General features: G+C 44.3%; 1 protein-coding gene across 1 annotated transcript in view; it reads right to left on the reverse strand.

Moving 5' to 3' along the window:
* Nucleotides 1-788: 788 nt before the first annotated feature.
* Nucleotides 789-14557, reverse strand: part of vps50 (VPS50 subunit of EARP/GARPII complex) — a 170594-nt gene continuing 156825 nt past the window's right edge. Inside the window, exons 26-28 of the mRNA XM_080787022.1 lie at nucleotides 9910-10031; nucleotides 1732-1921; nucleotides 789-1045 (exon numbers count right to left, since the gene is read on the reverse strand). Of these exons, the coding sequence (XP_080643148.1) occupies nucleotides 926-1045; nucleotides 1732-1921; nucleotides 9910-10031 (432 nt within the window). The 3' untranslated portion in view covers nucleotides 789-925. The remainder of the gene's footprint in view (nucleotides 1046-1731; nucleotides 1922-9909; nucleotides 10032-14557) is intronic.

Consider the following 14557-nt stretch of genomic DNA (forward strand, 5'->3'; position numbering starts at 1 on the left):
CCAGAACTATACTCTGCCAGGGCTGGGAGGTACACTTCTGAGAGTGTACAAGGGTCCACTTGGTTCCATTTGTACACACTCAAAGAGTTACAGAGCCATAAGGGTCCATTTGGTTCCAAACTATCATTGAGCTGGGGGGGGGGACCCCCTGGATCTCCCTCAGGGACCCCTCCGGCAGTGGTCCTTGAGGAGGTTCCATGGGGTCCCCCCAACAAACTCCGTTTGCCAACTTAAAAAACCACTATTTTATACTTGGGACTAATTCGACAACAGCCAATGTATACAAGCTCACAATACGTCGCAATGCGACACATTGTGTGAGCTTGATTTGGCGATGTTTGAAACATTTTGTGAAACATTGTGTAAAAAAAAAAAGAAAAGTGAAATAATTTCGATGAAATCTTACAACATATAAATCAATTATAGGGGTGCAGTGGTCCTTGACATGAAATAGTTTGGAGACACTGCTATATTGATTTCATATAGAATTCCATATACAGTAGACTGAAGTGTTGCTTGTTGAATGTACCCCAGAGTGTGTGTGTGTGTGTGTGTGTGTGTGTGTGTGTGTGCGCGCGCGGGAGTGCTTGCAAGCGTAAACTGAGGCTCCACCGTTAGTGTTAAGCCATTATGTTATGCTTTAGCTATTGAAAAATAGCAGATCTACAAGCTCATAGCGCGCCACCGAGTGGCGCGCTACGAGCTTGTAGGTCTGCTATTTTTGAAAAATCGAAGAACGACTGACATAGAAACATACAGCTTTTTCGGAAAACTCTCAAGATGTAGAAGACATTTTGTAGAATCTGATCTCAGGTCAGAATGGGTTAACTATATGGGTGTTCTTCGGTGTGGGACAGTCCAATGTTTAACGCCGGGAGTGTCGTGTCCTTCAGCTATATATATATACACCTCACCATCATCACATCTATCTCTTTGGTCTGTCGATGTCGTCTATGGCCGCCAGGAGCTTCTGGCGAGCCTTCTTGTTGATGTGCGAGCCCAGGCACACGTTCACCAGGTTGGCCAGCTGCTTCATGGAGTACTCCTGGCATAGGGACAAAATGAGACCAGACAGTTACCATGCAGACCTGTGGCCTTGTGGTTAGAGTGTCCGCCCTGAAACTGGGAGGTCGGGGGTTCGATCCCCGACCTCCCGGGTCATATACCAAAGACTGTAAAAAATGGGACCCCAATGCCTCCCTGCTTGGCACTCGGCATCAAAGGGTTTGATTGGGGGGGTCAAATCAACTAATCAAATGATTCCTGAGTGCGGCGCGGCTGCAGCTCACCGCTCCAAGAGACGGCAGGTCAAATGCGGAGAACAAATTTCATGTGTAACGTGTGTGACAAATTGTATGACTTTAAGAAAAGCATTTTTTTTTTTTAAATTGCCCTCTGCATATTTTGGTCTGGCACTGCTCAGCTGTGATTGGATTTCTCTCCCTCCCAAACTATAGTGAGGGACCAATCAGGAACCAGTGAGTATGCAAATATCGGGCAGGTTTTTTTTTACCACAAGAGGCATTTCTTTTAATCTGCCCCTCGGAAATGCAGGTTCCACACATAACAGACAGATTCCTACGAATATCTACGCAGTGATAGTAGTCTGGCCACGCCAGGCAGGCAGACACATTACATGCTTTTTGTTGACGTTCCATTAAATGCATCTGCACTCATTTGACGTTCCATTAACACTGAACTTGGTGGTTCCTCCCGGCCCAACTCACTCACCCGGTGGTTCTTGATGAACTGCTCCATGTCGTTCTCCGTCAGGTAGTAGGCCTTGATGTACGTCTCCACAAACTCCTTGTCGGGGACGGGCCGGAGGTCCGTCAGCTTCTCCAGCTTCATGAGGAACTGCTGGAAGTCCAGCTGCATCAGCGCCCGGCCCTCGTTGCTGCACTTCTTCACGTTGGCATAGCTACAGGGAGAGAGAGAGAGAGAGAGAGAGACCATACGGACCAGTGAGACGCCCTGAGGGCGAGAGGTGACGAGGTCGCGTGCACGCATCCACCTGGGTGACAGCAGAATGCTGGGCGAGCGCTGCATGGCGCTTTGGCACGGGGGGGTCAGATCAACATATCCGGAATTCTGTATATGGTCGATATATGGAGTGTGTCTTGAGTGTGTACACCCGGCCCTGCTTTTTTTCTTAAGCCGCCTGTCCCGTCACGGGAGCCAGCCCGCACCAACCTGCCCCGCAAAACAATATATAATCAACGGCCCGCGAAAACAAAAAGTTGCCTAATAACGACCGGCTTTTCAACACCCAGCAAGTCCAGTCCATTCAATTGCGTTGAGAGAGAGAGAGAGGAGGACACCGTATGAAAAACCAATGCAGAGCAGGTCGCTCGTTGGTTGTGTATAGAGGCTACTTCAACTTCGCTGCGCGGCGGCGGTACCGCACACCCAAAATAGCCGCTCTACAAGCTCACAACGCACACATCTGCTATAATTCTGTGTGTGCAGCGCACCGTGCACGCCTGCACAGCACCGCGCTCAATTAAGAACGATTTGGATGCAGATGTGCTCATTACGCTGATGACCTGTCGAGGTTCAGAGCCTTCAGAACGGAGAGGGCACTTTTCTCAAGGTCAAAAGCGCCCTTTCATAAGCAACACATTGATGAACAACAGAACAACAGGCTGATGGTTTCAGCAGGAGTAGACAGTATAGACACAGGAGAGCAGGTACCGGATTTTTGATAATTGTGCTGAAAACCTTGACCCGTCCGCCCTGCGGGTCAACCCATGGGTCAACCGGCGGGCAATGGGCCGGCCCACGCATCACTAGTGTACAGGGTTTGATGAGGTCGAATCGACACATGGAATGTCAGAACAGGTCAGCTCCATATAGTGGAAATCGAAGGGTGGCAGCGGGGGCAGTGTCTTGAGTGTACAGGGTTTGATGAGGTCAGATCAATTATGGAATTAATTCTGTATTGGCCATATTTGGAGCGTGCCACTAGGCATGACGGACGGACGGACAGACAGACAGACTGACTGACATGACGGTCGCAACAATGAGACAAAAGTGGTATGAAAAAATATATATTGTCACGGAAATAGCACAGATTCCGTTGTCATCAAATCATCTAGATGGGTTCAAAGATGTTGTTCGTGGTCTGGAAAATTGATTGTTGATTGATTGTGTGTATGTTTGGGCATGATGTGAGTATGTATGGAGAGAGTCCTGTGATGTACTGTATCGGTCAGAGAGATGCAAACAAACAGCCGTCTGTAAATGTAAAAGCAAATAGCATCATCTACTATAGTGCCAAGGAGTACAGTATTCACTATAATGTAATGCGTGTAGTTGTGAGGACGTCTAGTGAGTCAGTGACTGCTGACTGATGTAGCAGTGTGAACTTCGACCTGCGTTGTGTTGTTGTGTGATAGAATTCACCCAAGTCGTCAAACTGGTTCGGCAGGAGCCGTTTATTCACTGCCGATAAGACAGGCTGGCGATAAACAAGGAAATACAATACATTCAGCACCAGCACAGCGTCACATCAAAAGTGCAACTAAACATTAAAAAGAAAAGACGCCGGCATTAGCCTGCAGTGAAGTTCCTTGTACAATTACGTTACATGTTGAGATTACCGTAATACAGGTACTGCAAGTGGAATCACCTTTTCTCTTTTCTACACTGACACTTTGGTTTGTTTTCTGTCCTACAGACTAAGAGACGCAATGGGCTCTATTTTATGCACACACGCCATTTTGGAAAGAACTTGGGGCCCGTTCCCTATACCTCCTTCACAGGTGTTACCAATGATACAGTACTAATGAAGGCTCTGTTACGGGTGTGTAACTCTGAGGAGTGTACAAATGGAACACAATGGACAATTTATTTTTGTACACTCTCAGAGTTATGGGGGTCCTTGAAATGTCTGAGAACAGTGTACATAAATGGAAAATAACCTTAATTAGTATCATCGGTATAACACAGAAGGAAGTATGGAAGAGTTATTCTGTGATATAGCCCAATGAAGAAAGCACTGTAAAACTGATCTCCATCTTTCTCTCACATACATACATACTCCCTCTCTCTCCCTCGGTTCTCCTTTCCTTCATTCATCCTCCAGTGCACTGTTGATTTTGACAGCGGAGGGTCGCCATGCAACTCCTTAAACATGTAACTCCTTGTGACTACTTGCAACCATTATTCCCAATGGCATGTTGCAAGGAGTTGCATTTTGTTGCAAGGAGTTTCAGCGGTGTGGTTTGGGCCATTTACAAGCATAGTAAATGGTAAATGGTGCCTTCATCCAAGGCGCTTTACATAGATTGTGCATTACATTCACCCATTCATACACCGATTGCGGCGGAAGCCATGCAAGGTACCAACCAGCACATCGGGAGCAATTTGGGGTTTCAGTGTCTTGCCCAAGGACACTTCGACATGTAGACAGGAGGAGCCGGGATTCGAACCGCCGACCCATGGATCATTGGACGACCTGCTCTACCTCCTGAGTCACAGTCACCCTTGAATGAGAACTATTCTCTTGAATAGTTCTCATTTAGTTTTAGTCTCATTTTAGTCACCTGGAATGTTTTAGTGTTAGTCTAGTTTTAGTCGTAAAGTAGTAAAGTGTATTTTGGCAGGCCCTGATGCCGTCACAATGGGTGATTTTACACATGCTGAAAATAGCCGATCCACAAGCTCACAACTCGCTGCGGACTCGCAGCGCGACGTGTTGTGAGCTTGTAGATCGGCTCTTTTCAGCATGCAACGAAGTGTAAAATTACTTGTTTATTTGACGTATACTGGATCTCTTGTCCACTAGTCCCATAACAATTTAGTCTAGTTCATGTAAATATATTTAGTCTTAGTTTTAGTCATCATAGCTTAGTTTCCATCCATTTTCGTCAGTGACAAAGGGGTAGTCGGCGAACATTTATCGCCATAGTATTAGTACTGCTGCCACCCACGTCCTCGCTTTCCTCCGCTCTTCGCCGTCTACTTTCTCTCCCACGCTCGTCAGAATATGCCAGAGAGGGAGGACGGAGGAAGGAACCAGGGGGGCCAGTCTACCCCTGAGCCCCCCTGGGTGCTCAGAGAGGGAGGACTAGAGGAGGGAACCAGGGGGGCCTAGTCTACCCCTGAACCCCCCTGGGTGCTCAGAGAGAGGAGGACGGAGGAGGGAACCAGGGGGCCTAGTCTACCCCTGAGCCCCCCTGGGTGCCAGAGAGAAGAGGACGGAGGAGGGGAACCAGGGGGGCCTAGTCTACCCCTGAGCCCCCCTGGGTGCCAGAGAGAGGAGGACGGAGGTGGGAACCAGGGGGCCAGTCTACCCCTGAGCCCCCCTGGGTGCTCAGAGAGGGAGGACTAGAGGAGGGAACCAGGGGGCCTAGTCTACCCCTGAGCCCCCCCTGGGTGCCAGAGAGAGGAGGACGGAGGTGGGGAACCGGGGGGGCCAGTCTACCCCCTGCAGGTGCTCTTTGGGAGAGGGTTTCAATAATACAGGATAAGAGTTCTTTAGACGTTTCTATACCTTTGAGTTAGTCAAAAGATCACAGTGGAAAGGAAGTAGGATGGTGGCGAACTTTAAAGACGGTCCAAGGCAGCTCGATCTGTTCAGTTGAAGTAGAAAAATCCTTTAATTCATTTATGAAATATAATAAATATGAAATAAAGGATTGTTCTACTTCAACTTCAATTCTGAAAACAGCCGATCTACACAAGCTCACAACAGCTAACAACGTTGTGAGCTAACCTAACAATTTAGGCTAGTTTTTTAATTATTTGTTGACGAAATTGTCAGTATATTTAGTCTTAGTTTTAGTCATCATAGTTTAAATGGTAAATGGTGCATTTATATAGCGCCTTTATCCAAGGCGCTTTACATAGATTGTGCATTACACATTCATCCATTCACACACCAATGGCGGCGGAAACCATGCAAGGCACCAACCTGCACATCGGTAGGCTTAAGTTTCTGCAGGCTTTCTATTCCTGAAAAGTTGCAATGCGATAATGGAAGCCATCGTTCTCACGATAATAAAAATCGAAATATATTTCTTTCTTGTTTTACAATAAATCTGCCCAACCTGCACATCGGGATCGAGCAATTAGGGGTTCAGAGTCTTGCTCAAGGACACTTCGACCGACTGGCGCCCCAGCCTACCAAACTAAAAAAGGAACCATTCAAAACGCTACGGCGCGCATGCGTGAAACATGTCCAGGAGCGCTGAACAAGCTGGCGCTGCCTAGTAGCAACGGGAGCTGTCAAAAATGGATTACAACGAGAGAGAGAGAGAGAGAGAGAGAGAGAGAGAGAGAGAGAGAGAGAGAGAGAGAGACACTTTTCTGGCATTTTCTCTGCCATTCACTGCCCACAGCTGTCCTTTACATTACAACACAAGTGACCGTGAATTGCACTGTAGGACAGGTCAGGTGCATCAGGCATGTGTATCTGTTGGGGGCCTGTGTCATGCTGCTTCCATCAACAGCAGTTTGTGAGCTGAAACCCAAAAGCTGAGATTATACTGTAGGTTATGATAGCATTTACTGTAAATTACAACGCTGTCGGGTTGAAACCTATATGTATTATCTCCATACGAGTATTTTAACTTTGTGCTTTTTTTCCCCGTTAAATTAACGCCCTACTTCATCATACTAAAGCGTCACACACAAAAGTATCGATTTAGTTTCGACTAGGGTGGTGAATCGTTCACATCGTCATCAGCAGATCAGAAATGGATGTTTGGCCCCAAATAATTCGAACGCTTTCTAAAACCAATAGCAGTATTTTGAAATACAGATAGGAAAGCCAGTGTAAAGATGGTGGGAACCGGAGTGGTACGATCCATTTCTTAGGTCTCGGTTGAGTTATAGCAACGCAAAGCCCCAAAGTTCTACCAAAGTTCAACACCATTTCAAGTCTCGAGAGGACACAGCAACCTGGCATGGCGCTTCAAAGCGAAACCTATCTAGGCATTCCCCCGTAGCAAAGAAGAACGTTTCTTTTTCCAAGTTCTGAGGAGCAGATGTTCTGCTCCGAGAGAGAGAGGGGGGGGGAGAAAATAAGAAAGCAGGGAGAAATTTAAACTTTTCTGCCCCCGGAGGCTTTCCCTGGGAAGCCAAGAGGCGACGAGGCTCCAAGACACTGTGCTGTAATAACTCACCGAGCCTGCTCAGTGCATCATCATGACACTAGCTCTCATGGCCAATATTTACGAGCAGCGCCCCGGTGGGAGCACAGATTTCTCCTCGAGCGAAAACGGGGCGAAAGCCGTCAAACAACGCGAGATGAATGAACGAGCCGCAGCTTCTATACGCCGTCCAATTCTCCGGGACTATAAATCCAGTGTTCCAACAGGTACGGCACATTATTAGCATGTCGTCGGTGTCGGCCGGAGACCTCGTATCTCCATCATCGTCGACTGATACTATGACAAAAAACTACCTATTTTCACTGACGAAAACTAAATGGAAACTAAATGAAAACTAAGCTATGATTACTAAAACTAAGACTATATATATATATATATTGGCAATTTCGTCAACAAATACAAACTAGACTAAAATGTTAGGAAGTGACTACTGGACAAAATATCCAGTATAAGCCTTTTTACACATGCTGAAAATAGCCGAGCTTGTAGATCAGCTATTTTCAGCAAGGGTAAAATCAGTCATTACGACAGCCTGACAAGGGCTGCCAAAACAAGTTTGAGTCGACTAAATCAACTGTACATTTTGTCGACTAAAATCTTATGATAATTAGCCGACTAAAACTAGACTAACACTAAAACATTCCAATGTGACAAAAACTAAACTATTCAAAAGACTATGACTAAAACTAAAGTCTAAATTTGCTGTCAAAATGAACATATTATTTAAACTTTTAGTTTTTTAGGGGGGGGGGTTTTCTCCCCGTGAATTTATGCCGTACTTCATCATCATACGAGTGTCACACAAAAGCTCACAACCGTTCACGATGCAGCACGTTGTTAGCTTGTAGATTGGCTATTTTCACATAAAGTTGTTTTTGTTATAATAATAAAATAATAGGAAATGGTCTTGGACATGCACAGTTCCGTCCCCACAGGGACATTAATATCCCTGAGTGATGAAGTAGAGCTGTAAACTACGACCGAACAGTGTTTTTGTTTGCGGATTACTTTTTTCCCTGCATTGTTGATTTGTCCTCTTGGCATCGCCAGCTGGCATCGCTGCTTCCCACATAGTCACATTTTGCAGAGTCATCCAAAAAAAAGGGCGGGGGAAGTAGCTGACATAGGCTTTTCTTTCTTTCTTTTTGTTGAAACTACTGATAATTTGATGGGTTTTCTGAAAAAGCTATGTTTCTATGTCAGTCGTTCTTTGGTTTTTCAAAAATAGCAGACCTAGCGCCACCGAGTGGCGCGCTATGAGCTTGTAGATCTGCTATTGTTCAATAGCTGAGGCTAAAGCATAACATAATGCTAACACCAAAAGGGGTTCCCGCCCAAAATGGGTTAAGTTCCGGACTGCTTTTGAGTTCGTCTAGCGATTCTATAGCTATAGGCAATTAAACAAATTTGAACAGCAATCCAACAGGTGTCAATTTGCATGGAATATACTTGTATGCCGGTTCAAATAAACCAAACGCGTACATCAGACAGCCAATAGCCATTCCTTTCAACAGGATACTCAGTGATGTGACGAAACATAGTAGTAGACCCACCTCCTCTAAAACACACGCCAACATATTTGGCTCTCCAAGTACCACCATTATAATTTATGACTGTTAAAATTCATTAGCGTAGACCTATCACATCGTATTCAGCTATACTTTACATGAACCGGTAACTCAGGAGATAAGTGTATTCCTAATAAGAATGTAATTTTCACAGTTGTGTACATTATGGTAATGGTACCACTAAAACTGGCACTTTAATAGAAATAGTGGGGCCGTCGTGGGAGTGCATTTCACAGGAAAGCTCCGGAAATGATGTCTGAAATGATTAGTCATAAATTAGCTAAATCCAGATTTAAATTAACATTTGTTGATACTTGTATTGCACTTGGTCTTTATACTTTAAAATTATAATATATCTACGTATATCTCTATCTATATCTATATCTATATATCTCTACATCTATATGACCAATTGTGACCGGGGGCCAAGTCATTGGAATTTTTTCATTTTGTTTTTTGCATGTCATGTGAGAGCAGGGAATCATAGCTTCAAATGTACATTATTGGTTGTTCAGATTGACCCACGCCACCCACGTTTTGGAGATATGGCTTATAGAATAATGTCTTGCGGAAAACAAGCGAGTTGAGAAAACGGGATTGAAAAGTTCACTTCTGTGGACTCTAACATTACACCTAGCTACATGTTTAAGCATTTATTTCATATAATTTACGTGTAAATTTCTGCTCCGATTATTATTTCAGACATGCTCTAGTATGTGAAGAGTCTGCCTGTGCCATTAACTCCTTTTTCTCCTCTGGTGAAAAGCTGGAGGCTGCACAATAGCAGACCCTCAGTCAAATCTGGTTACATCCGTCCGTCCGTCCGTCCGTCCGTCCGTCTGTGCATGCGTGCGTGCGTCTGTCATGTCTGTCAGTATACTGACAGACTAAAACTAAGGACATTTTCTGATGATTTTACAAATTGACACACCATGCAGTTAGTTCTTTGTTTTGTAAAGTAGAACATTTTGTCAATTCTAGTTACTTTGTTAGTTTTAGTTACATTATAATAACCCTGCCATTGACACATGCCTGTTTTTTCAATTGTATCACATGTTTTATTATTGCACTGTGATAGACTACGGTCTACCTGTTCTAGTTGACTTTGGGTCAACTGCTGTTGTTTTTAAAATGTGCTATATAATTAATATTGACCTGACTTGACTTGACATACATGTACACATTGAAAAGAAAAGCTGAGAAAGAGCACAGTCCTTACTTACCCCTCGACCAGAGTCCTGTTGGCTAAGCGGATACAGTGCTCCCACAGGACATTGGACACAGCCAGGGGGATTCGCACATGTCTGGACACATCGCCCAGACGCTTGTTAAACTGCTCAAACTCCTGGGGAGATTATGAATAAAATAAAAGTTCAGTTAAGTACATTCACCAGTTGTCTATTAATTGAATTGGCATTGTTCCCAATGTAGCCACAGGAAACCTGGAACAGTATAATCTATAATTTAATTCGATGCAATTTCAAGTTTTAAGCCTTTAGGTCAATTTACGTGACAGGTTTAACATTACAAATATTGGGCATGTTTTAGGTTTATCTTTGGTTACCTTTTTGCTTCCTGCCATTCATTTTTGCACTGCGAATGTTTAAGTTTCTTGCTCTGCCAGTTGAACAGACCATTTATATGCATAAGCTATTGACATTCGGCAGCTTTCGTCATTTTTTTTTTTTTTTTAATGGCCGGCGCCGACTCTGTTTAGCACCCAGGGAGAGCGCGCACATAATTCGGCTATGCTTTCCTGTCATGTAAAATAAATAAATGAATAAATACATACGTAAATAAATAAATAAGAACTGCTACTGCAGACAAAGTGGCACTGGGCAGTAGTGTTGATTTTGACAGAATTATTTTATTTAGTTTTAGTCATAGTCATCATCATACTATTATTCTGACAATGTCTGAATGTCTGTGTCTGTGTGTCAGAAACACTGCCGTAGCTCCTCACTGCCTGCACTCCCACTTTCCACACAGGCATTGACCATAATAATATGGAGGTCTTAACAAAGCCCCTTTTCCAATTTAACAAATTATAAATTAATAATTATTAGTGAATTAAAAATGCGAAAACGCAGCAACGGGTAAGGGCTAGTTAGAATACATTTTCATTTAGCGCCACCTGGTGGTCACCAGTTGAGGCTTTGGTTGCCAATTCGCCCATTATAAAAAGAAAAAAAAAGAAAATGTAATTCTATTATGCATGTAATGTGCATGTCATCACCTGTACACCAGATTAGAGGAATTAAAAACAAAAAACTCGTCTTATCGTCCATGGCAATCAGTGCATAATTGGATTCAGCTCGTCCTAACGTTATGGCACTTTTAAACACATTTTAGTCACCTGGAATGTTTTAGGGTTAATTGCGTCCGAAGGTTGCAGTTAACTGTGGAATAGAGAATTTACCATCAATACGTGTGTCGTGTCGGGCACCATATATGGTTTGGTATCATAATTGAATGAATAAAGTAGCTGTTTGTTTTTTTCTTTCAAGAGAGCAAATTGAAATTGGAACATGAAACACGAGTGATGAACGTGGCCCATGAGCAGCCGCGGTCTTATATGTATAAGACCATTTCCATCTGAGTAGGCCACAGGCCTACCTTCATTTTAACCCATTTTGACCTGACGTCGAAATTTCAAAAATGTATTTTTTTCTGAAAAACCTCATGTTTCTATATCGGTGGTTCTCAATATTTCATGTCAAGGGCCCCCAAAAATATATGAAATTGGCCGCTGACCCCCCATCTGAAAATGTGTTGTTTCAGGGACCACCTCCCAGAAGCAAAGATATAAAACGTTGTGCCACATTTTCACGATTTTTCAAAAATAGCAGACCTACAAGCTCGTAGCCCGCCACTCGGTGGCGCGCTATGAGCTTGTAGATCTGCTATTTTTCAATAGCTAAATTATAACATAATGTTTGCTACACCAAATGGGGTTCCTGCCCAAAATGGGTTAATTCTAAATATAATATCTCTGCGAAAACTGGACCTTTAGGGATTTCAGCAGGCAGGCAAAAAAAAGGCATTGCTTTTGTGCCCCAGTAGACATGAAGAAGTACGGCATACAGGCTAGTTTAATTCATTACAAATGTTCCACAACATGGTCTGTGTGTGTGTGAAGCATTTGGTCCAAAATAATATATAAATATTTCTGGTGCTGCTGCATTTCCCTGCCATTCTATATGCAAATTAGTGTCGAAGGCTGAACACTACTGATCATCATGCATTTATGAATACAATTTTCTCTCCCCTGCGTTTCACAATGGATTACGCTGTAATAATGCCGTGTCGACGCCAATATGTTTCCATAGTGGAACTTAACTGTTTCCATACTGTACTTGAACTTGAAGTAAATATTATGATTAAGAAAACGTATACACCGTTATTAGTCGCTGTTCAAATTCCTGCTATAATATTAACCACATTTCTTGTCGCCTCAAAGCGGTAGCAGTAATCAGCTGTACAGCTGTACTGATTTGACATGCTGACACATAAATAAACCAAGCCCAAAGAACGCGCTCCCCTCTGGAAATTCAGCTTACGGTATGAACTAAATTAGTTAGGCTTAAGGCGGCTTAACTGGAGAGCATGCTACGCAACAGCAATCCTCAGTGTTCATTTATCCGTTTACAACTCCGGGAGTGTTTAAAATAAATATGGGTCCATTTGGTTACATCTTGTGCCACTGTGTCGGAGTTAAATTAAAGATGGGGAGTGCCGTGATTTTTTTTCACCCTAAAACATGATCATCAGGTGGGGTTATTATTTAAGGAGGAACATTTAAAATGTTGTTTTTCTGTGGACACGGCCACCAGTTCATTAACACCCCGAACGCCCGGGGTAATTTAATCTGTTAAAAATCATAGCGCGCAGCGATTTATAGCAGCAGAGCGCTTTTACAGACGGACTGGATGTTTTCCGGGATGTGGCTGAAGCAGTGTTGCCAACTATTCCAGTAACGGAAGTATAGCTACTGGCTCTTCAGAAAGTCTCTAGAAGTCGCTCGGGGTGGTATATGCGCGCGCAACTTTAGCTCAATAGAGACTTTTAGGTGCCCCTAGCAACGAAAATATGGAGCCAGCCCAGAACACCATTTCCTTGCTCTGTGCACATAACATAACCGAGCCGAGGATAAGCCAGACGCGCCCGAGCACTTTAGTGTTGCCAACTTAGCGGATTTGAGGCTGAGAGAGGGAAAATGAAGAAAAGGGAGGGTTTTTATCTCTGGCGACCGTCAACACGATTTTGTCCCCAGTTCACCAGAAAAAGTAGCTAGATTTCTCTCCAGAAGCTTTTCACTAATTCAGTCGCTATAGGGGGGTCTGGAAAAAAGAAGCTAAATATGGCGACAAAGTTGGCAACACTGGGCTGAAGCAGCTAGATGTAGCCAAAACACTCTATAGAGGTGATCGACGACAACGGGAGGTATGACTAAATCTACCACGACTGGCGACGGGACCGCGGTGGGCCGTCTTAACACATCATCTTTTCTTAGAATTGGAATATTGATATCAATAACCTCCGTCCTTTTTGATCAATCTTCGTCCCGGGCGTTAAGTGTGCCTGGTGGTCATAGTGTGATGCCACGAGTTCACTGTTTATTTCATTGGCACGTTTGACTGTCAAAGGTTTCAGCCTCCAGGAAGAATGACGCACTGACGTCACCTCAAACACATGAAAAGCTGGAACAAACACAAAGCTCACGCCACGGCCCTCCGTCTTTAACACCCGAGACAGCCATCGGAGAGCCCACTATATGATAGCAGGAAGGCGAGGTTGCGTTTTTCATAAACAGGATTGGCTCAGTCCTAGGCTGTGTGGGTATTCTAATTTGCCAGAGCTCTGGTGTGACTTAGCCCATGCTGGTTCCCTGAGACATTATGCTTATGCATATCGGAAATTTCCTCATGGCTTTTTGCGATAGCAAAATAACAAGCCTTGTTCATGATTCGCAACACTGTGACGCGACGAGACCCGTCTTCTTTCCCTGAGACCACGCTGCATCTCCCTGTGCGTCACAGAGGAATATCATTCCCTTCAGGGAATATCAGTCCCTTCCTTTCATGCAAAATGTATGACGGATGGATGGATGATTGGGACGGCATGAATAAAGACACTCATTTTAGAGGCAAGCCCTGCGTATTTCCGGGGAATAGGCGAGAGACTTATGGAGACCTGTGGTCTTTAACGAAAAAGGGGGGGGGGGGGGGGGAGAGATCTGCATTTACCTCTCCAAAGCTGAACCATTTTTACTTTTTCCACCTCCGTGGGCCACTAATTGATCTCTATGGGAGACGATTTGTTATCTGTGTGTGAGATGAGATGAGAATGACGGCGCTATTGCATTGAAATCTCCCCCTCTTACATTCACTTAACAGCCACGGTTCAATTTGCTTGGGAGGGGGGGGAGTTAGTCTCTAGACCCCCAGGAGAGTACAGTCAACAAGGTATAATGCTTAAGTGATTCATTCACATGCACTTTCGTCGTGTAACTATAGTCTGTTCGTAAAACATTTACCTACGAGCACATAAACCTTAAGCTGCACCATTACGTATATGGCACTGCAGTGGGGGAGGGGGGGGTAATTCCGACAGTAGTACTAGTACGACATGCGGGAACAACGGTCGGACTAGCGCTCGAACATGCGCTGCTCCCGTGCCTGCGGTCAGGGTTAGGTTAGGGTTTGAGGTATAGGTTGTCGGTCTAACAGTGTCGGAAACTAACGCCTGTACGCCCTGCAGTGTACGGTGCACACTTGAGCAACAGTGTTGATTTTGACAGCACATTTTGATTTTAGTTTCAGTCATAGTCTCTTTACAGTTGATTTAGTCGACTAAGATGTATTTTGGCGG

Source organism: Protomyctophum bolini (assembly GCF_963924005.1).
Source record: "Protomyctophum bolini genome assembly, chromosome: 17".
Classification (NCBI taxonomy): Eukaryota; Metazoa; Chordata; class Actinopteri; order Myctophiformes; family Myctophidae; genus Protomyctophum; species Protomyctophum bolini.